Here is a 22,016-nt window from a genome sequence, read left to right on the forward strand (position 1 = left end):
ATCGTGCACAGCGATCGGGGATAAAGGAACTCATTGTTAATCTGAGCCTTTGCCGAAAACCTGTTTGATCGGCTAGGAGGTTGCGTAGCTCGGCGGGATTGTCGCTGGCCTGTGGAAAGTTTTGTGGTGGCGTGTGTAATTGGAGGCTGATTTATTAGACAGTCATTTCTGGTGTGCAAAGTCTGTTGTAATCATTTTGCCGTTTGTCTCCGGGATGAAGGCTGGAGTACCTGCTTTTGCTGGTGGGGACCCGATGCCTAGAAAGAAATGCTCAGAGGTCGCCCCGAGCAGATTTGAAACTAAATCTCTGATTCATTTGGAAATTCTGATATGGCAGACTGGTGGGTTCAGTACGGGCAGCTCTTTATACTGAAATGGTCGATAAAAATGATCTGTGCCGAATTTTATTTTCATATTCATTTCTCTTCTGCTTGTTATGGAAGAAGATCGAAATCTGTGCAAAACCTTATGCAGCCTTTCCGCACTGCAGAATATCTTCCTTATTCGCCTCCCTTATTCACCTCGCCTTCCTCCTTATTCGCCTCCCTCTGAGATTTTGCAAGGCAGTTTCTTCTTCACTCTAACCCTTTTTGGTGCAGGCGGTTTGAAAATATAACCAGGCCTACCTCTGGCAGCCATCCTTGCAACGGCAAGAAGAAAAGAAGAGAAGGAGAAGAAGAGTTTGGATTTATATCCTCCCCTTTTCTCCTGCAGGAGACTCAAAGGGGCTTACAATCTCCTTTCCCTTCCCCCCTCACAACAAACACCCTGTGAGGTGGGTGGGGCTGAGAGAGCTCCGAGAAGCTGTGACTAGCCCAAGGTCAGGCGGCAGAGCGGAGAATCAAACCCGGTTCCTCCAGATTAGATATTTATATTTTTTATTTATTAGTTCCACTTTTATACCGCCCTCCCCCAAAGGGCTCAGATACACAAGCTCTTAATCTCCTATACCTGTGGTGGCGAACCTTTGGCACTCCAGATGTTATGGACTACAATTCCCATCAGGATGTGAGGGCGATCTGGCTGCGACATCTGTCACCCCATTGATCGCCAGGGTTGATTCGGCTGATCTGGCTGGCTAGGCGGGTGTCCCCTACCTCCCTCACCGCTCCATGTGCGTCCCTCCCGAAGCTGCGCGCTCGGTGGAAGAGGACGACCATCCCAGATAGAAATTCCCATCAGCCCCTGCCAATTGGCCATGCTGGCAGAGGCTGATGGGAATTGTAGTCCATAATATCTGGAGTGCCAAAGGTTCGCCACCACTGTCCTATACCCATCAATGTCTCACATACCGTTATGTCACTTCCAGGTTTTACCATAGCATTTTTGCTGATCCCTAGAGCTACCCTTTATTCTGGGTTATCCACAGCGGTGTCGCAGCTTACCACAGGGTTTGGGGCCCGCCATTTTCCCACCCCCGAACCTCCCCTCCTTCCATAAAGAAAAAAATACACACTCCTTCAACTTGTGATTCTCCAGATTGCTGAAAGGATCGAGGCCCTCTTGCCATGAATTTCCTGTACCATGTCACAGTGCTTGTGTGAGTCAATTGTTGGTGTGAACAGATGTTGGCACAAGATGGGTTGTGACTAGGGTTGTCAGGCATGGGAGATGGAGGAAGTGGGTAGTTCTTTTTTGGGGGGGGGGCTGTGATTTTCAGTGATGTCACTTCTGGTGGATCCCAGAAGCTCCGACATTGCACTGGTGAGATACTCTAGCTCTTGACCAGAAACTCTATGTTTCCTGTACAGTTTCTGGGCAAGTACTAGAGTGCCATCTTGCTGCATTGCTGGCGCTGCTGGGCAGGGCCGGAAGTGATGTCATTGCACACTAATGAGTTTCTGGAAAAGGAAGTGATGTCACCCACCATTTTGCTGGCCTTCTTCCTCCAGCTGACCAGATGAAAGGCAAGAATTACCAGGAATTTACCTGCCAAGAGCGGGCACCTGATATACTTATGAGATACTTCAGCAGCACTGACTGATAATTGTCTGAAAGGAAAAGTTATTGCCCTGATGTAACAACCCACCAGCTGTGACGTTACTGCTAAACATTTTTATTTGAACCGCCGGCTTGTCTCTGCTTTTAAAGCCCAAATACCTGTTCTACTGAAGCTGTTTTGGAGAGAGCTGTATAAACACACACATCAACAGGGATCTGAGTAGACTTCTCGTCTGTTGGCGCTGTATCTTACATTAGCAGCTAAAAGCCTTCAACTGTAGGGAAGACGAGATTTCTGGGTACGTTAATGAGGAAGCTGGCCTCTTCCCCTTTCTAAGAAATGCCGCTTACGGATGTAACTTGGAGGCCTGTTGCCAAGGCGAATATCTGAGTGCGAGGAGCACTCAAGACTTATCTATCAGTGGTTCCCATGAGAGCAGCTCTTCTGGGGACCTCCGTGAGGTATAACGCTGCAGAGTTTATCCTCCAAAGTATGTTTTCTCCATAAGAACAAGCCAGCTGGATCAGACCAGAGTCCATCTAGTCCATCTCTCTGCTACTCGCAGTGGCCCACCAGGTGCCTTGGGGAGCTCACATGCAGGATGTGAAAGCAACGGCCTTCTGCGGCTGTTGCTCCCGAGCACCTGGACTGTTAAGGCATTTGCAATCTGAGATCAAGGAGGATCAAGATTGGTAGCCATAGATCGACTTCTCCTCCATAAATCTGTCCAAGCCCCTTTTAAAGCTATCCAGGTTAGTGGCCACCACCACCTCCTGTGGCAGCAGATTCCAAACACCAATCCAGAGGAGCTGATCTCTGTAGTCTGGAGATCAGTTTTAATCCCAGGAAATCTCCAGGTCCCGTCTGGCGATTGACAACCCATCATTCGGTGGAGACATATGTCAGGTATTTCCAGGAGGTACCTGCCTATAGCTGGAGGGTTGTTTGTTGGAGCTTCTGCCTGGAAAAAGGAATAGTGGCTCACTCTCTACCCCTTGCATCTCATAACCAGAGAGAAGTGTAAAAATACTCCATGGAAGTCCATGGAGTGTTTGGAGGTCTCCCAACTCTTCAGCCTCAAGCCTAACTATCCGGTACACTTTTGTGTTGTGTCCTTCCACGTGATCTTCTGGGATGACAACTGATCTTCAGACGACAGAGATCAGCTTCCCCGGGGACAATGGCACGGTTAAAGGTCTGGGCATTGAAATGCTGCTCCAGGTCGGAGTAGGCAGCACTGGTAGGGTTGGGAAACACCTGGAAATTTCAGAAGTGGCGCCTGGGAGGGCTGGGTTTGGGGAGAGGAGGGGCGTCAGCAGGATACGATGCCTCAGTGGTGGCGAACCTTTGGCACTCCAGATGTTAAGGACTACAATTCCCATCAGCCCCTGCCAGCAGGCCAATTGGCCATGCTGGCAGGGGCTGATGGGAATTGTAGTCCATAACATCTGGAGTGCCAAAGGTTCGCCACCTTGGCCTTAGAGGCTCGAAAGCAGCCATTTTCTCCGGGAGAATTGATACTAGTCATATGGAGATCAGTTGAAATAGTGGGAGATCACCTGGTGCCATCTGGAAACTGGCAATCCTAGGCCCTGCACTAGGTGATACAAAGATCTGAGGTTGCGTGGTGTAGTGGTTAAGAGTGGCGGACTCTAATCTGGAGAACTGGGTTTGAGTCCCCTCTCCTTTACACGAGCAGCGGACTCTTATGTGGTGAACTGAATTTGAACTTAACACACTACAAATAGGACCTAAGTGTACCAAATAGCAATTCGATAAACAAAAAGCACCGCTTAAGAACACAAACACACAAGCTTTGATACTTACTACTAATTTACTAAGTGAGTTGAAAAGTGGAAATAAGTTCAGTGTTTATTGTCTAAAACAGCTATGAATATACATAAATGCTGAAAGTTACAAAAATACAAACCACTAACAATACGCAGATACAGAAAATACAACTGTATACGTGGGAACAGTTATAATCTGTGAGTTCTTTTTGTTTTGCTGTGTACTGAAACACAGATTGCTTTTAAAGATACAGTCCTTTACTGTCAGCATACATGGACAATAGCTGTATACTTTCTTAGGAGTGCAAAAATATCTGAAATGAGGCATTCTGTCGGGTAGAATGCTGTGTTCTTAAGCAGGAGGACTGGTGATTTGTTTCTCTGCTCCTCCACATGAAGCCTGCTGGGTGTCCTTGGGCTAGTCACAGTTCTCTCAGAACTCTCTCACCTCACCAAGGGCGATTCTGCACACAAGTAAAATAGGTTCGACTCAGTTCCCTGAGAAGGGTACTAACCTAGGTCGAAGCCATTGTTGTTCCCCACTGCAACCAGCTTGATCCCAGCTCAGAGGGTGGAATCATCCTGTGCCTCTTCGCCGCTCTGTTCCGATTGGCTACTGTTCTACGGCCATGTTCCGTCTATCCCCACACACATTATAAAAAAAACTGCCACAGGAATGGAGGGACGAAGGTGGCGTTTTTTGATTGGCCAGCTGTACGCATGCCCGAAACACTCAGCTGTGATTGGCTGAATGGGGGACTCCTGGCACCAGAGATTCCGCACTTTACTGGAATCGAGCTGCGATCGAGCGTGGTTCCCTGAAAAAGTAGTAGTTCCCAACTGGAGTCGGAAATTTGACCGTTACTCGGGGCGAAGCTGGTACAAAACCATGTCTATCCCAGTGGTTGTGTGGGTTGAACGCAGCTCGAACTTAGGTCGATAACGCAAGTGCGGAATCGACCCAGGTGTCTGTTGTGGGGAGAGGAAGGGAAGGAGTTTGTCAACTGCTTTGAGACTCCTTACAGTTGAAAAAGTGGAGTATAAATCCTAACTCTTCTTCAGCTTCATACGTGTGAAACTGCCTTATACTACTATGTCAAAACATCTTTCACATGAAATTGATCATGTTTGTTACATGATCCCGCTCCATGTTTCTTACATGAAATTGATCGTTTTCCTTGCCCCTGGCTCTCAACAAACTTATGGCGACCCCTGGTGAGGTTTTCAAAGCGAAAGACGCTCAGAGGTTGTTTGCCGTTGCCTGCCGCCGGCTTCAGGCTCCTGGTATCCTTTGGAGGTAATTCATGGTGAGGGAAAAAATGAGTAAAGATACACAAACCAACTAGTGTTCAAAATGTTTTAAGTAAGCATTCTTTTTCAGGTGAATGTAGAGTCAGAAACAAGTACTCGTGTTTCCCCGAAAATAAGACAGGGTCTTGTATTATTTTTTGCTCCAAAAGATATGCTAGGACTTATTTTCAGGGGGTGTCTTATTCTTTTCCATGATTTTGCGCTCCCCATATGACCACTTGGGGTCCTTGCTGCGGAGAAAACAGGTTATTAAAAAAAATTTTTTTTACAAGAACACGCTTAAAAAGAAACTTTAAATGCAATAGGCTTTTGCCATTTATGTTGCTATGTTGCAGCAGTGGCGTAGGAGGTTAAGAGCTCATGTATCTAATCTGGAGGAACCGGGTTTGATTCTCCTCTCTGCCGCCTGAGCTGTGGAGGCTTATCTGGGGAATTCAGATTAGCCTGTACACTCCCACACACGCCAGCTGGGTGACCTTGGGCTAGTCACAGCTTCTCGGAGCTCTCTCAGCCCCACCTACCTCACAGGGTGTTTGTTGTGAGGGGGGAAGGGCAAGGAGATTGTAAGCCCCTTTGAGTCTCCTACAAGAGAGAAAGGGGGGATATAAATACAAACTTCTCCTCCTCCTCCTCCTCCTCTGCTTCTGCTGCTTCTGCTGCTTCTGCTTCTTCTTCTTCTTCTTCTTCTTCTTCTTCTTCTTCTTCTTCTTCTTCTTCTTCTTCTTCTTCTTCTTCTTCTTCTTCTTCTTCTATTCTGTCGTAAACACATGCCGTGTAAGAGCTAGACTTTTATCCTGCTCTTCTATGCGGTGGCATGGTTTGCAGGATTTAAAAAAATTGACTTTTATGAAAATAAAGCGGAGAAGATCTTTTTAGCTCCTCGAAACAGTGGTTACAATTTTTTTAAATTGCCCGGAAGAACGTAGCAGGAGGATAGCAGGCATATGATCTGGAATAAAGGCATTCTTTGTAACTGTGATTTGTAAGGGAAATGGTTCCTTTGTAAACAGCGTTGGCTTTTCTCTGTGCCTGCCTCTTTTCTTGATCCTGGTTCCCCATTATTTGAGAACAATAGTGAGTTCCCTCCCATGTTTCTTTGTTAGGTTGCCTTTTGGTCTATCCATTATTCCAAGCCTGTCTTTTCATATGATTCTGGATCCTGTGAGGGGTGTGAGAACCGCTGTGGTGTAGTGGTTAAAGTCTAGAAACTAGGGTTTCCCATCTCCACGTGGGGGGCTGTAGGTCTCCTGGAAAGCCAACTGCTTTCTAGAACACACGGGCCACTTATTTGTTTCTTTAAAACGTTTCTTCTGCTTCTCTTGGAAAAAGATGGCTGCTTTGGAAGGAGAACTGTAAGGCACTGTACCCTACCAAAGTCCCGCCCTTCCCCTAACTCCGCCCTCCTCAGGCTCCTCCCACAAATCTCCTGATATTTCTAAACCCAATGTTGACCAACCCGCTAAAAAGGGGGAAACCCAGGTTCAAATTCCCAGTCTGTCACAGAAGCTTCCTGGGATGGTTGGGCCATTTCTCGGGTTGCGAACTGTAGGTTAGGAAATTTCTAGAAATTTGGGGGTGGAGCTTGGGGAGAGCAGAGACCTCTATGGGATACAATGCCATAGAGTCCACCTGAGCATCTATTTTCCCGAGGGGAACTGATCTTGAAAGTCGGAAGATTTATTGCAATTCTGAGAGGTCTCCCTACCACACCTGGAGGTTGAAAACCTGCCCAGTAGTGTTAAGAAGAGGGTGGATTCCAATCTGGAGAACCGAGTTCGATTCCCCACTCCTCCACCTCAGTGGCAGAGGCTTATCTGGTGAACCAGATGTGTTTCCGCACTCCTGCATTCCAGCTGGGTGATCTTGGGCTTGTCATAGTTCTCTCAGAGCTGTCTCAGGCCCACCTGCCTCACCAGGTGTCTGTTGTGGGGAGAGGAAGGGAAAGGAGCTTGTAAGCCACCTTAAGTCTCCTTACAGGTATAAATCCAAACAACTACTCCTTTTCTTCTCCTTCACCTTCTTTTTCTCCTTCTCTCCTTCTCTTTCTTTTTCTTTCTTCTTTCTTCAGCTAAGTCTACCTCATAGAGTTGTTGTGAGGGTAGAACAAGGAGACCGAGGTAAGCCACTTTGAGTCAACAGTGGGGAGAAAGGAAGCAGAGTCAGGAACTGTGGAAAGTATCTTCTCTTCAAAGGGACATTGAGAACGTACCTGAGCTATCAGTGTGGTGTTTTGCTTATAATGTTGCACCAGGATCTGAGAGGGCCAGTTTCGAATCCCCACTCCGCCATGGAAGCCGTTTGCCCTTGGGCCTGTCAACCTTCCCAGCCTCCCGCACCTCGCAGGGTTGTTGTGAGGATAAAATGGGACAGAGGAGATCCATGTAAACGGCTTTGAGGGGAAAGGCGATGAAAAGTCAATGAAAAGTAAATAAATAAAAGCTGAACTGGTTGGCGCTACTGCTTTGCCAAAGCAAACAGGGGGATGTTTGGAGTGGAATGAGCACACGCCCCTTTTTTTTAGGTTGAGGAAATGTTCAGATACATTTCATACCCTGCAAAACCCTTAAACTCTCCCTGCTTCCTTCTCAGTAAAAAAATAAATAGTATAGCAGTTACAAAATTCAAAGGCCAAAAATTGGACTGTAATATGTGAAGCCCTTGGGGTGGGAGGTTGAAAAAGTTCACTGATCCCATGGAGAAGAACGCCTGTGACCCGACTATTCCACAAAACTGTCTGAAATTTCGCACTGGTGTGTCCTTGATGAAACAATGCCCTGTTACCTGGTGGACAGGTATCAAAGAAGGCTGTTGAAGGCTTTCACGGCCGGAATCACTGGGGTGCTGTGTGGTTTCCGGGCTGTATGGCCGTGTTCTAGCAGCATTCTCTCCTGACGTTTCGCCTGCATCTGTGGCTGGCATCTTCAGAGGATCATCTGAAGATGATCCTCTGAAGATGCCAGCCACAGATGCAGGCGAAACGTCAGGAGAGAATGCTGCTAGAACATGGCCATACAGCCCGGAAACCACACAGCACCCAAATTCAGCGAGGGATAGGGTGGCTGGTGACATGGAAATGGCTACATAAGAAGGGCTTTGCTGCCTCTGAATGTGGGCATTCCTTTTAGTCAGCACGATTAATGGCCCCTGATGGAAGATCTCCTCTATGGAGGACTGTAAATCGAACAAATGAACAAGACCTCTCCTCTCTGAAATCCCCCCCGTGAATTGTGGAGGTTCCCAAATAAAACCAGGAACTCGAGAGCCGGATCCTGGAAAATAATCTCTCGCATGTGGCACTGGAAAGGAAGATTTGCGTCAAAGGAAAAGGAATTAAGCAGGGAGCAAAGAAGGAGCGTTAGTCTGGATTCTCGCATCTGCTTGTTCCCGTTGGAATGGACGCTGTTCCGTGGAGGCAGCGTCGTGCTGGTGAGTGCCAGTGATAAAATTCTGGAGCTAGTAGAAAATCTCGCCTCTTTCCATCCGGCTCTTTCTTTCCTGCAGTTGTATCTGGCATTTGCATAGACAGGAGATCTAATTTCGCTACTGGGCGGGATTAAGCAAACTTCCTTTCTGCGCAATTGTATCACTGTGCCTCCTCTGTTGAGCAACAGGCCGGAGTCTCGATTGCACGCTGCCTTCTTACTCTTTCTTCCCTCCCCGCCCCTTCCTTTCTGTTTTGGGACTACTTGGCCGGCTGCAAAGGGAGTGATATTTCAGCCCAGCCCTCCCATTGGACGGGCCGTGCACAGCCCATATAGGTTCTTTTGGCTGCCTGACGTCCCTCGGGGCGTGTTTGGTGTAATGCGTGTGAGGATCTCCCTGCGGGTTTCGAAAGCCCAACCTTGAAGTAAAAGAAACCAAGGATTGTCGCTTTCTCAGTGGGCTGGATTTTCCAACCAGAGATTTCTAGGAACTGTGGCAGAGGTCTCAGTGTAGATTTTTGACACTGAAAAAAACTTGCACAATATCTTGCGTACAAAGCTTTTTCCCAGGGGGTGTATGGTAAGCTCCTGTATGCTCGACAAGAAAGAGGGAGAGAGAAGAGGAAAGAAAGCAGCTGATGAGGAAGCATGATCAAATTTACTCTGAGCGGCCAACTTTTATGGGGACGCTGTAGGGTTTTCAAGGCAAAAGACTCTGAGAGATAGTTGATTGTCTGGGTAGCAATCCTGAACTCCCTTGGTACCAACCAAGATTGATCCTGCTTAGTTCCCAAGACCTGGCAAGATCGGTCTAGCCCAGTGGTGGCGAACCTATGGCACGAGTGCCAGAGGTGGCACTCAGAGCCCTCTCTGTGGGCACGTGCAAACAGAGTCCCCCCCCCCCACACATCTAGGTTGGCCTGGGCCGCTGGGCTCGATTATTAGCATTAAACCTAAGACCTAGTTTTGAGGAAGCAGTGTAGGTAACCCTGTTAAGCGCTGTTAAACCCCACTGATTTTCATGAGAAGAACTAAAGCACAATCCTTTACCTGGGAGTAAGCTCGGTTGCTGGTAATGGGGCTTGCTTCTGAGTAAACCCTCCTAGGGTCATGATTCACCCGTTGGAAGACTTGCACAGTTGCTTCAAAGCAAAGCCATCGACTACCACCAAGTTTACTCCCAAGTAGCGCACGCCTCAGAGTCAACCGTTTTTTCTAAACAAAAACCTCAGTATTCAGGTTAAATTGCCGTGTTGGCACTTTGCGATAAATAAGTGGGTTTTGGGTTGCAGTTTGGGCACTCGGTCTCGAAAAGGTTCACCATCCCTGGTGGAGCCTAAACTGTTCAGGCCTGAGCATATACAAATTACAAGTAGAAAAACAAGAAATCAGGTGTTTTGAGTGTACGTCAGAGTAAAAACTATGCCTTGAATCAAATGATTTTGACAAGCTGTTGGCAGAGCTGCTTCATTGCACACGCTGGTAATCGCCTCTGAGTGAGCCTTCATAGGATCCCAGCTCGATCGTGTGCTCATTGCTTTCTAAGTCAGCATGCATAGGTTTGGGTTGTAAAGATGGAATCCTGTCCACTGTGGGAGTGAGACCTGTTGAAATCAGAGGGACTGCTGAATTCTGGTTGCCAACCTCCAGGTGGGAACTGAAGATCTCCTGGAATCACAGTTGATTTGTAGGCCTGGAGAAAGTGGCTACTTCGGAAGGTGGGGTTATTTCTCCCGCTCCCTCACTAACCAACCATAATTTCCAATAATACCCTAACCCAGAGTTGGGAGGAAGTAAGGTTGCCAAACCCAGCTTGGGAAATCCCTGGAGATGGCGTGTGAGACCTAGGGAAGGGCAGACTTCTCAGGGGTGAGGGACGATGAAGAAGGAGAAGAGTTTGGATTTATATCCCCCCCTTTCTCTCCTGTAAGGAGACTCAAAGGGGCTTACGATCTCCTTCCCCCCCCCCCCAACAACAAACACCCTGTGAGGTGGGTGGGGCTGAGAGAGCTCCAAGAAGCTGTGACTAGCCCAAGGTCACCCAGCTGGCATGTGTGGGAGTGTACAGGCTAATCTGAATTCCCCAGATAAGCCTCCACAGCTCAGGCGGCAGAGCTGGGAATCAAACCTGGTTCCTCCAGATTAGATACACGAGCTCTTAACCTCCTACGTCACTGCTGCTCCTAAGAAGAAGACGAGTTTGGATTTATATCCCCCCCCCTTTCTCTCCTGTAAGGAGACTCAAAGGGGCTTACAATCTCCTTTCCCTCCCCCCCAACAACAAACATCCTATGAGGTGGGTGGTGCTGAGAGAGCTCCAAAGAGCTGTGACTAGCCCAAGGTAATGGAATCCACCTGCTCTTAACCACTACACCACGCTGGCTCTCAGAGGCCTTTTGCCATGAAAGGCATTTCAGCTTCACCGTACATTTGGCTTTCCCCCCCCCCCCCCCGGCCCTTTAAGCTATTTTCTCTTCCCAATATACCAGCAACATGGCCAAGAGGTGGCAGCACCTCCCATCTGTTGGGACGCTCTTGGCTGTGCAGAAGCGACGTCCGGGTTTCTCTTAAACTCCGGCTTGAAAATTCTGCCTTGAAGTCAGAATCTGCTCATGGCTGCTGTCTGGGGATGCCAGCCAGCCTCCAAGGGTGACCCGAGGATCCACTGGAATCCAGACTACTGGGATCACTTCCCCTGGATAAAAGGGCCGCTTTGAGGCATGGTCTTGGTGACAGGATACCCCACTGAGGTCCTAAACCCTCAAATCTCCGAGGCCCCTTCCGCACACGCAAAATGATGCGTTTTCAAACCGCTTCCACCACTGTTTGCAAGTGGATTTTGCCATTCCGCACAGCTTCAAAGAGCACTGAAAGCAGTTTGAAAGTGCATGATTCTGCCTGTGCGGAAGGAGCCCAAGATTTTCCCAGTTTGGATCTGGAACCCTACCAGCTCATCCTCACCAGTGACTGGGGGGGGGGGGGGGGGAACCTTGCAAACCTATTGTTGTATGCTATAGGAGGGGGAAAATAGGATTTTACTCTGCAAGCCTCTTGCTGAGGACCGCCTCAGCCAGCTTGTAAGCCACCTTGAATCTCCTTCCAGGAGTGAAATACTTCTTTATCCTATAAGTTAGACCTGGGCATTATACGGCCCTGCAAGGAGAGATGCAGGGAGCCGGGGATGTTTAGTTTGGTGAAGAGAAGGTTAAGGGAGGACATGATAGCCAGTTTAGATATCTGAAGGGATGTCATGTTGGTGACGGAGCAAGCTTGTTTTCTGCTGCTCCAGAGACTAGGACCAGGAGTCATGGGTTCAAGGTGAAGGAAAAGAGATCCCACCTAAACATCAGGAAGAACTTCCTGACTAGTCAGGGCTGTTGAACAGTGGGACGAACTACCTCGGAGTGTGCTGGAGTCTCCTTCTTTGGAGGTTTTTTAAGAGAGGCTGGATGGTCATATGTTAGGAGTGCTTTGATTGTGTGTTCCTGCATGGCAGGGGTTTGGACTTGATGGCCCTTGTGGGTCTCTTCCAGCTCTACGATTCTATGTGTTCACCCAACTCACACTGCGATATGCCCTCTGGAGGAAGAGCAGGCATCCCTCATGATTAATAAATTGTTACAACTCAGGAAATCATGGATCTAATAAACAAACGTGGCTCTTCTGCCTCTTGTTGGCTTCCTCGTTTCTGAGGAATCTTTTCTATGGCATGGCGAAAGAAAGAAAGAAAGAAAGAAGTCTCTTTCAATTTGAAGCTGGCCTCTGAATCACAGAATGAAATTGATTTGCCAGTTGTTCCGAGATGGTCACAAGAAAATACTTCTTCACAGTGCGTGTAATTTAATGTAAAGCATTACTTACCTCATGGTATGGTGACAGCGACGGAGTTAGAGGCCTTTAAAAAGAGCAAAAAACTCAAGGAGGAAGAAGAAGAAGAGTTTGGATTTCTATCCCCCCTTTCTCTCCTGCAGGAGACTCAAAGGGGCTGACAATCTCCTTGCCCTTCCCCCCTCACAACAAACACCCTGTGAGGTGGGTGGGGCTGAGAGAGCTCCGAGAAGCTGTGACTGGCCCAAGGTCACCCAGCTGGCGTGTGTGGGAGATGAAGATGAAGAAGAATTTGGATTCATACCCTGCCTTTCTGTCCTGTAAGGAGTCTCAAAGGGGCTTACAAACTCCTTTCCCTTCTTCTCCTCACAACAGACACCTTGTGAGGCAGGTGGGGCTGAGAGAAAGAAACTGTGACCATCCCAGGGTTACCCAGCAGGAATGTAGGAGTGAGGAAACAAATATGGTTCACCATATTAGAGTCTGCCATACATGTGGAGGAATGGGGTTCTCTGGATTGAAATCCACTGTTCTTAACCACTACACCATGGCTCTCAATGGCTAGTAGCCCCGATAGCTGAAATTAATCTCTTTCTTCTAAAGTTCAGGTACGGGAGGAAAATACCAGCAGAAGGCTGTTCATGCTCACCTTGTGAGGTTTCTGGAGCCATCTCTCTGGCTGCTCAGTATTTATTGTTACCTAAAACATTTCTATGCTGTCTTTCCATCCAACTTGAAGTTCCCAAGGTGGCGAAGCTTGAAGTATCAAAACAATTCCAGACCTTAAAAAGCATTTGAAATGCAATGAAAATGTAAGATTTCTTTATTTCCTTTACTTATGGTGGCGTAGTGGTTAAGAGCAGGTGCACTCTAATCTGGAGAACTGGGTTTGATTCCCCGCTCTGCCACTTGAGCTGTGGAGGCTTGTCTGGGGAACTAGATTAGCCTGTGCACTCCAACACACACCAGCTGGGTGACCTTGGGCTAGTCACAGTTCTTCAGAGCTCTCTCAGCCCCACCCACCTCACAGAGTGTTTGTTGTGGCATGGGAGGAAGGGAAAGGAGATTGTAAGCCCTTTTGAGTCTCTTTACAGGAGAGAAAGGAGGGGGGGGTATACACCCAACTGTTCTTTTTCTTTGTTAAACAGATTTTTTTAAAAAAGAAAATGTTTAGTAAAATAGAGTTTGTCCTTCTTTTCCCTGACCCCTTTTTTCCCCCAAGCATGTGCAGCTTCAAAAGACTTGAGGGTTTTTAAAGGACTGGCACTTTTGTTAACCCAGACAAATTGAATATTACAGCAGACTTTGTGTAGTAATCAAGGAGGTAAAATCACGTGCCTAAGACTCCTTTGCAGGCTAGAAATTCCATACCATCTGTTCCAGCTGCTGTTCCAGCTGCATTAATAGCAAGCAACCACTTTGCTACTTAGAAAGAATTACATGTATTCTCGGACACTGTTACTGTGGACAGACAAGAGCCATCACAGACTTGATTACTTGAGTACGCATGAGAAAAGGCAGCTAAAAGGTGTCAAATAATGAAAGCTAAAATGAAATAATAATGAACATTTTGGGGTGGTTTTTAAAGGAATTGGATTGCGGGACGCCATTTTTATTGTTATTGTTTTGACCGCTGTTTACATGGTTTTAATGGTTTTAACGAATTTTAGTATATATGGTCACTATTGCGATCCTTGTTATATATTGTACATAGATTGTGTTGTGCACCGCCCAGAGCCCCTTGGGGATGGGGCGGTCTAGAAATTTAATCAATCAATCAATCGATCAATCAATCAATCAATCAATCAATCAATCTCTGAATTGTAAGGGATTCTTGTACTAGTTCATAAGGGATTGGCATTGTGAGCCGCCTTGAATCATCAGGAATGGAAAGGTGTACGTGTGTGTGTGTATCCCTCCATTCTTTTTTAAAAATAACTGTATTTGATAATTTTCAATAGTAAACATATATCACACTGAAGGGAGAGTGCAAACCATAAAAAAGAAAAAAAAATTCCAATACCAATTTGATATGGGACTGAGACAAAACAATGTGTAAATACCTCCCGTTTTTATTTCCGTAAAACTCCATACTAGTCTGCATATCAAAATGACAACATCTATCCTCCTGCTACCTTCCGTCCACAAATACTTAAAAAAGGAAAATAGCTGGTTCCCCCCTCCCTCCTCTATTCCCTTCCCCCCACAATACCTGGCTTAGATGCTTCCCCTTCAGAATTTGTGTGTGTGTGTGCAATGATTGGCATTGTGAGCCACCTTGAATCATGAGGAATGAAGGAAATATATCAGTGGTGTAATGCCACGGGGACGGGGGCGGAGGGCACAATGCACCAGGCGTGCGCCCCCTGTGGGGGCGTGGCAAGGGCATTCCGGGGGTGTGGCAGGGGCAGGGGGCGTAGCAAGCGTGCAGGGTGCACGCGTGCCCCGGGTGCAGTTTCCCCTCACTCTGCCCCTGATATATATCAATACATAATGAATAAATTATGCAGCTGGCAATGCTGTCTTATCCAGTTGCACAGGGAAGCAACAGTAAGGAGTAGCTTATAGTTTGTACAATGCAAAGCTGTAGGATTTTCACCTTAAAGGCAACTTTGTGGGTGCTTTGACGTTTGCGTCAGCTGTGTGTGTCAGAGCAAGGAAACCGTTTCCCCATTACAGTTGTTGAGCATTGTTCGGAACCTAAAGCGACAGACTCTTGTCTTGTTTGTCGCAGTGATGTGATAGCCAGGGAACTTTTGAAGGTACTTTAAATGGTACTTTAGCTGGGGAACTATTTAAGGGTGATTTGTTTTTCCCGACAGACATATGAACATTACCGTCGCCCTGTTCTTTCTTTTAAATGACTCTTCTTGTTCCTTGAGAATGAGACAAGATGTCAGGTGTCATTACAACTCGACCAGAATTGGATCATGGTTTCGTGGCTGTTGGAAATGCCTCCCGTTTTTGACGATTTTATATCATTTACCCTGTTTCCCTGAATATAAGACATCCCCTGAAAATAAGACGTAGTAGAGGTTTTGCTGAAGTGCGAAATATAAGGCATCCCCCGAAAGTAAGACGTAGCAAAGTTTTTGTTTGGAAGCATGCCCGACGAACAGAACGCAGAAAAAGAAGACATCCCCTGAAAAGAAGACATAGCGCATCTTTGGGAGCAAAAATTAATATAAGACACTGTCTTATTTTCGGGGAAACACGGTATTACCTGCTTAGGTCCAGACGACATGGGGCTGTTCAAATCAGATATGCTTTGGGAGTTCCCTCCTGAGACTTGATTCTCTGATGCATGGGCCCCTGAGCTGGATCGGGGCTGGGAGGAGAAGAGACTTGAGCCTTCCCACTAGAATTTTCTTCCTGACTTGAAATGGCTTAATTCCATTAAAGAAACGTACATTTGCCTAAATCAGTGGCTCATCGTGTGAGAACATGGCTGTGAATCAGTGGCGTAGGAGGTTAACACCTTGTGTATCTAATCTGGAGGAACTGGGTTTGATTCCCAGCTCTGCCGCCTGACCTGTGGAGGTTTATCTGGGGAATTCAGATTAGCCTGTATACTCCCACACACGCCAGCTGGGTGACCTTGGGCTAGTCACAGCTTCTCAGAGCTCTCTGAGCCCCACCTACCTCACAGGGTGTTTGTTGTGAGGGGGGAAGGACAAGGAAATTGTAAGCCCCTTTGAGTCTCCTGCAGGAGAGAAAGGGGGGATATAAATCCAAAAACTCTCTTCATCATGTGGTAACAGCGGTGATCGTACGCATCTTTCCTCAGGAGGGGTCCACAGTGGGACTCCCCAGAATCCTAATTGCCTCTTCTATATTAGGTGATTGTCAGATACAGTTGATAGATCTTGATGACAGCCCCTCCCCACCCAATTTTTCTGTGGATGCTGTGTAGAGAAAACTTCCATCGGCCTCCCCGTGGGGCCGTAACACGTCACCTTGCCTGTAGTTATTAAATCTTCTGACGGCTGTTTCTCACCTTGCAATAAAAACAGGTGTTCACTGAAGGTTTAGCATAGAGTTGTTCTCCTTCACGTCACACTTGGCCGGTTGCACCACAGAAATATGTTGCGGCTAGAAGTCTCAAGCTCCAACTCCCTGTACGTGGTTCTGTGGTTTACAAACGTTGGGGAAATCTCTTTCGTGTTTTCTGCAGCAGAACGGGGAACGCGCTAATGTTTTGAAACCGAGTCCTCCCTGGTTTCCAAAAACTTTCCCTGGAGGGGAGATTTTAGGTCAAGATGGCAACCTCTGTTACCGCAGATTTCACTCTTGCCAAATCCTTTTTCTGCCTTTGGAATGGCAACTCGGGTGAGCATTTGGCCAGGATTTGGCCCTGGGCCAGGGGGAAATATGGATTTGTCATGTTCTATAACGTGAGAAACAGTCCCAACACACATTGAACGTGTGCAACTGATATAATTTAGTCATTGTATTATTTATATATTTCTACACTGGTTTTTCTTGGGTATATTTGGTTAATATAGCAAAATTTGCCCAGCCATGGAAATGTGATACTGAGTGCAGTAAAATCAGTCCTCCCAAGAAATAAATTGTGAAAGGTAAAACTTCCACTTATTCAAGTAGATTTTGTTCACATTCTTGCTGCAGTTGAAAGACAGAAATCCTAATCTAAAGAATACTTTTCCTTATACAAGTGGCCTGCTCCTCTGGCGTCATGTGAGTGCAAGCGTGGTGTAGTGGTTAAGAGCAGGTGGGTTCTAATCTGGAGGACCAGGTTTGATTCCCCACTCCTCCACCTGAGTGGCAGAGGCCTATCTGGTGAACCAGATGTGTTTTTGCACTCCGACATTCCTGCAGGGTGACCTTGGGCTAGTCACAGTTCTTCGGAACTCTCAGCCCCATCTACCTCACAAGGTGTCTGTTGTGGGGAGAGGAAGGGAAAGGAGCTTGTAAGCCACCTTGACAGGAGAAAAAGGTTGGGTATAAATCCAAACTCCTCCTTCCCTTCTTCTTCTTATAATGGACAAACACAATGTAAATAAGCAAATAGGCAAAGAAAAAAGATCCTTTTGAATGAAAGGCAGGTGCTTCTCTCAGCAAATCTACTCCTTGTAGCGAGTAACAGAAACAACATGCAAAGGCCCCCTTCTCTTAGCAGTAAAGCTAGGATAGCAAAGTAGCTGAGTGAACAAACTCTTATTTGGCAGGTCCTCAGTTCAAATCTTACCACTGGTGCAGACTTGTTAGATAGGCCTGTGGAAGTCACTTTCAACATGGAGATAATCCCGGGGCAATCTTAATCAGCAGCTGTCAGAGTGTGGTAATATTGGTGCCCTGACCTGGATAGCTCAGAATAGCCCCATCTCCCTAGATGTCAGAAGCTAACCAGGGTTTGCTGTGGTTAGTATTTGAGTGGGAGACCACCGAGGAAATCCATGGGCGCTACGCAGACGTGGCGGACTATCTCTTGCCTTGAAAACCACGGGTTTGCCATAAGTCAGCCGAAACTTGAAAGCCAAAAACAAATGTCGTGAGCACTGCGGGTATTGTATACATTTCAAGTGTTCTTTATACACAAGAATTTGAGTTGTGGCGAAATCCGGAAACTTTTTAATCAGCAGTGAGGAATGCCAGATGAGGGACTTGTGGGGAATCCGTGGGGGAATCCGTGCATGTGAGTGAGAGCGAGACGGAGAAGGGAAGAAAATAGTGCACCGGGGACCATATGACATTTATGCAAATAAGGCTCTGATGTCCTGACTTGCCAGAGCTTGGTCTTGGGATAATCCCCCGATGTCAGATTTCTGTAAGGCCAACATGTGACGCTCTGCTTTGCATTGCAGCGAAGAAGTGTGCCCTGCTGGTATTAGGGGGGGGGGCAGCCGGAGCCTTAGCCGTGTCAGGATGCTTGCCCGCGTTGGCCGCCACGTACACGATGTGCTGCCACTCCGTCTGCGGGCGGCCACCTCGTTCGGAGACCTCTGAAGTGCAAACCGCCGGGCCTCGATGCCAGGACCCCTTGCGTGCCGGCCTGCTTTCCCCTCTGCAGCCTCTCTCAGAGAGAAGGAAAAGACATCTAGCCGTGGTTGACACGTCCTCCTTCCTGCCCAGCAGCCTCTACTGTGATGCCCTCCCGAGGGTAGCAGCTGAGCACCGTGGCACTGCCTGACGGAGTGGCCGTCCCGATGTGAAAAGCGACTCTCGGCTCTCTCGTATCATGAACAATAACCTGCAAGTGAACCTTCCCAGGAGCTGGGTCAACTCGAGTAGTTCCCTCCAAGAGAGGTCTGAACACTCTTTCTTTCTTTTCTACTACTACAGGATGGAAGATGAGGCGGTGCTGGACCGAGGGGCATCGTTCCTAAAGCATGTGTGCGACGACGAGGAAGTGGAAGGTAAGAAAACTCCTTTATTCTTGGGCCAACAGCATGGCAGGGTGGGTTTCTTTCCAGTGGCGTGAAACCTCTTTTTGCTCTTGATACTTGCGTGGCCCGAATTACATGCAAAATCAGCAGTAGTAAGTTTAGATGCTAAAGGAAGGTCATGCAGTATTCTGTGCACAGGGGGCATTTGGCAGCGTGTAAGTGTTTTCCCAATAATGTACCTTTCCCCGTCTAGTTCGATTTTGAAAAGGCCTTTGCGCATGTACGCCGTTTAGCGCTGAATGGCAGCTGGGCAGGGATAAAGCAGCTGGTGACAGATACGGAGAACCTGACGTTAAGCAAGGCCGACAGAGGTGGCTTTGAGCGAAGGCCGCTGAGTATCAGGGCGGGGCCTGCCCTCTAAGAGGATCTCATTTTCTGCGGGATTCCTTTTGCAAGCAGGTCACGACTTTCTATGACAAGAGAACCTTTTTCTCTTCTCTCCCCCCCCCCCCCCCAGCGAACACACCGAAGGAGAAGTTTCATTTTTCTTCCTTCCTGCAAACACCATAAAAGGACAGTTTTGTTCCATGTTTGGGTTGATTTCTTGTTTTAGAACAGTGGATAAGGAACTGGAAAGAACCGTAATGGGTTTTAGACCTCCACACCGAGGTTTCACGTTTTCGTGGACCTCACTAGAACAACTGATTTGTGTGGGTGTAAGTAAGCCCACGGAGCTCACAAGAGGCTTTGCTGACCCCGGAAGTTCTTACAGGAGTAACCACAGGAATAAAATTAGCACTCCTCTCCCTTCATCTTCTAAAAATAGCAGCCGTGAAGCAATATATGTTTGCTTGAAAAAAGTTATGGGACCTAAGAATGAAACTTTTTTGGTATGTTTCCTATTTTGTGATTTTTTATTTGTACTTCAAAATCAAAGCCCGAAACATATACGAAAACAGAATTTCACCAAATTAGAAAATTCGTTCAGGCTTCCAATTTCCTCTACACCGAATATGAACCCTTAAACCCACATTTTTCAGCACTTGGCCATTAAGCATCAAAATTAAATTAAATCTTTAGCATCAGTATTAATAAAAAGTGTCACTGTTCTGCATTGGATCTTAATTTAACTTTCCTTAACCTTCAAAACCACTAGTCATCAATTTATTTTTCCCCCCGTTTTATCTAGATTTTCTATCACCCGGTTTCCAATTGTCCATAATTTTTTGAGGTATGTTTCCCATGGCTTCAAAAGCTTATCGCTAGCAGAAAAGATGAAGTATAACGGTCACTGCGGGGAGAGCAGCTTCTGTGTTGTGTAGTAGACTGCTCCCCCCTCCTTGATTCATAGAACCATAGATTGATAGAGTTGGAAGAAACCCCAAGGGCCATCTAGTCCAACCCCCTGCAATTCAGGAACACACAATCAAAGCACTCCTGACAGATGGCCACCCAGCCTCTGTTTAAAAACCTCCAAAGAAGGAAACTCCACCACATTCCAAGGTAGTACATAAGAACATAAGAACAAGCCAGCTGGATCAGACCAGAGTCCACCTAGTCCAGCTCTCTGCTACTCGCAGTGGCCCACCAGGTGCCTTTGGGAGCTCACATGCAGGATGTGAAAGCAATTGCCTTCTGCGGCTGCTGCTCCCGAGCACCTGGACTGTTAAGGCATTTGCAATCTCAGATCAAAGAGGATCAAGATTGGTAGCCATAAATCGACTTCTCCTCCATAAATCTGTCCAAGCCCCTTTTAAAACTATCCAGGTGAGTGGCCATCACCACCTCCTGTGGCAGCAGATTCCAAACACCAATCACACGTTGCGTGAAGAAGTGTTTCCTTTTATTAGTCCTAATTCTTCCCCCCAGCATTTTCAATGAATGCCCCCTGGTTCTAGTATGGTGAGAAAGAGAGTACATTTCACTGTCGAACAGCCCTTATTGTCAGGATGTTTTTCCTGGTGTTTAGGAGTCTCTTTTCCTTCACCTTGAACCTATGACTCCTGCTCCTAGTCTCTGGAGCAGCAGAAAACAAGCCTGCTTCCTCTGCAGCATGAACATAAGAACATAAGAACGAGCCTGCTGGATCAGACCAGAGTCCATCTAGTCCAGCTCTCTGCTACTCGCAGTGGCCCACCAGGTGCCTTTGGGAGCTCACATGCAAGATGTGAAAGCAATGGCCTTCTGCTGCTGCTGCTGCTGCTCCCGAGCACCTGGTCTGCTAAGGCATTAGCAATCCAGATCAAAGAGGATCATGACATCCCTTCAAATATCTAAACAGGGCTATCGTGTCGCCGGTTGTTCTATTTCCTTCCAGCACGATCCCCAACAGCCATTCATTTCATTAGTCAGGTCAACAGGAAAAGGGACATTTTGCCGCTGAGATGTTCATTTGTGTTCCAAACATGTATCAGTAGCAAGATTGTCAGTCGTATCCCAGCAAGACACGTTTGCGTCCTGAATTTCTTCCTAGAACTCTGGTTGGCTTTCACGGGTCCATCCCATTTTGTGGTAACCGTTCACGGTTGGTTTGGCCTAGGAGAGAAGAATTTGGGCACCAGGTGGGCATCAGTGGAAGCAGGTGCGCAAGCTCGACGGTGCTAGGTTTGCCAACAGCCTGAAGCAAAATAAAATAAACTTTAAAAATTGTCCTGCCGCTTTAATAAGGGTGTGGAAATGTGCAGGAGAAGCTTTTCACACCATGGAGGTAAATTACCTAGAAGATATCATTCTGTTAACTCTTTAGTGACAGGACAGACTATTGTATGTTATGAGTAGACGAGACTCACTGAAAAAGACAATAGTGCTGGGAGTAGTTGAAGGCAGCATTGGCTTGTCTGTTCTTTAGGAATTATTTCATCTTCTTCCTCCCCCACATCATGATCTGAGATGACTGCTTACCCTTTCCCATTGGCTGCTCTGTTCCCACTTCTGATACTGAATGAATCAGTTCTCCTTTCCTTGCTCTCACAGATGAGAGTGTACAAACACACAAGCAGCATAGGGCAATCTTAATGTTATACTTGTGAAGTGGGCATTGTACCAGAACCGGCGTCTGTCTTCCTGTGCCTGTGTGTGGGATTGTTGACAACACTGCATTAGTTCTGGGTACAACTAGGAAGTGATTCTGGGTACCTCTAGTAATCAGCAGATATTCTATGGCAAAACCATAAAGTTTCCGTTGATTCCTAGAGATACCCACTGTCACTTCCAGGTTGTACCAAAGCAGGCGGTTTGATTCTTTTCTCCTCCCACTGCTGTTTTGAGCAGTGGCAGGCAACAGAGACAATCAGTGGGCAACCTGCGATGCTGTTCTAGCCTAGACGAGGTCTCTGTTGTTCTATAGTAAGATGTTCAGAGATGTTCTTGGATTCTT

The 22,016-nt window shown here is 47.1% G+C and overlaps 1 protein-coding gene across 1 annotated transcript in view; it reads left to right on the plus strand.

The window, feature by feature from the left end:
• Positions 1-22,016, plus strand: part of SLC4A4 (solute carrier family 4 member 4) — a 260,367-nt gene that overhangs the window by 29,302 nt on the left and 209,049 nt on the right. The window contains 1 exon segment of the mRNA XM_048482738.1: positions 18,597-18,670. Within this exon segment, the coding sequence (XP_048338695.1) occupies positions 18,597-18,670 (74 nt within the window).

Source organism: Sphaerodactylus townsendi, unplaced genomic scaffold, assembly GCF_021028975.2.
Source record: "Sphaerodactylus townsendi isolate TG3544 unplaced genomic scaffold, MPM_Stown_v2.3 scaffold_20, whole genome shotgun sequence".
In the NCBI taxonomy this organism is placed as follows: domain Eukaryota; kingdom Metazoa; phylum Chordata; class Lepidosauria; order Squamata; family Sphaerodactylidae; genus Sphaerodactylus; species Sphaerodactylus townsendi.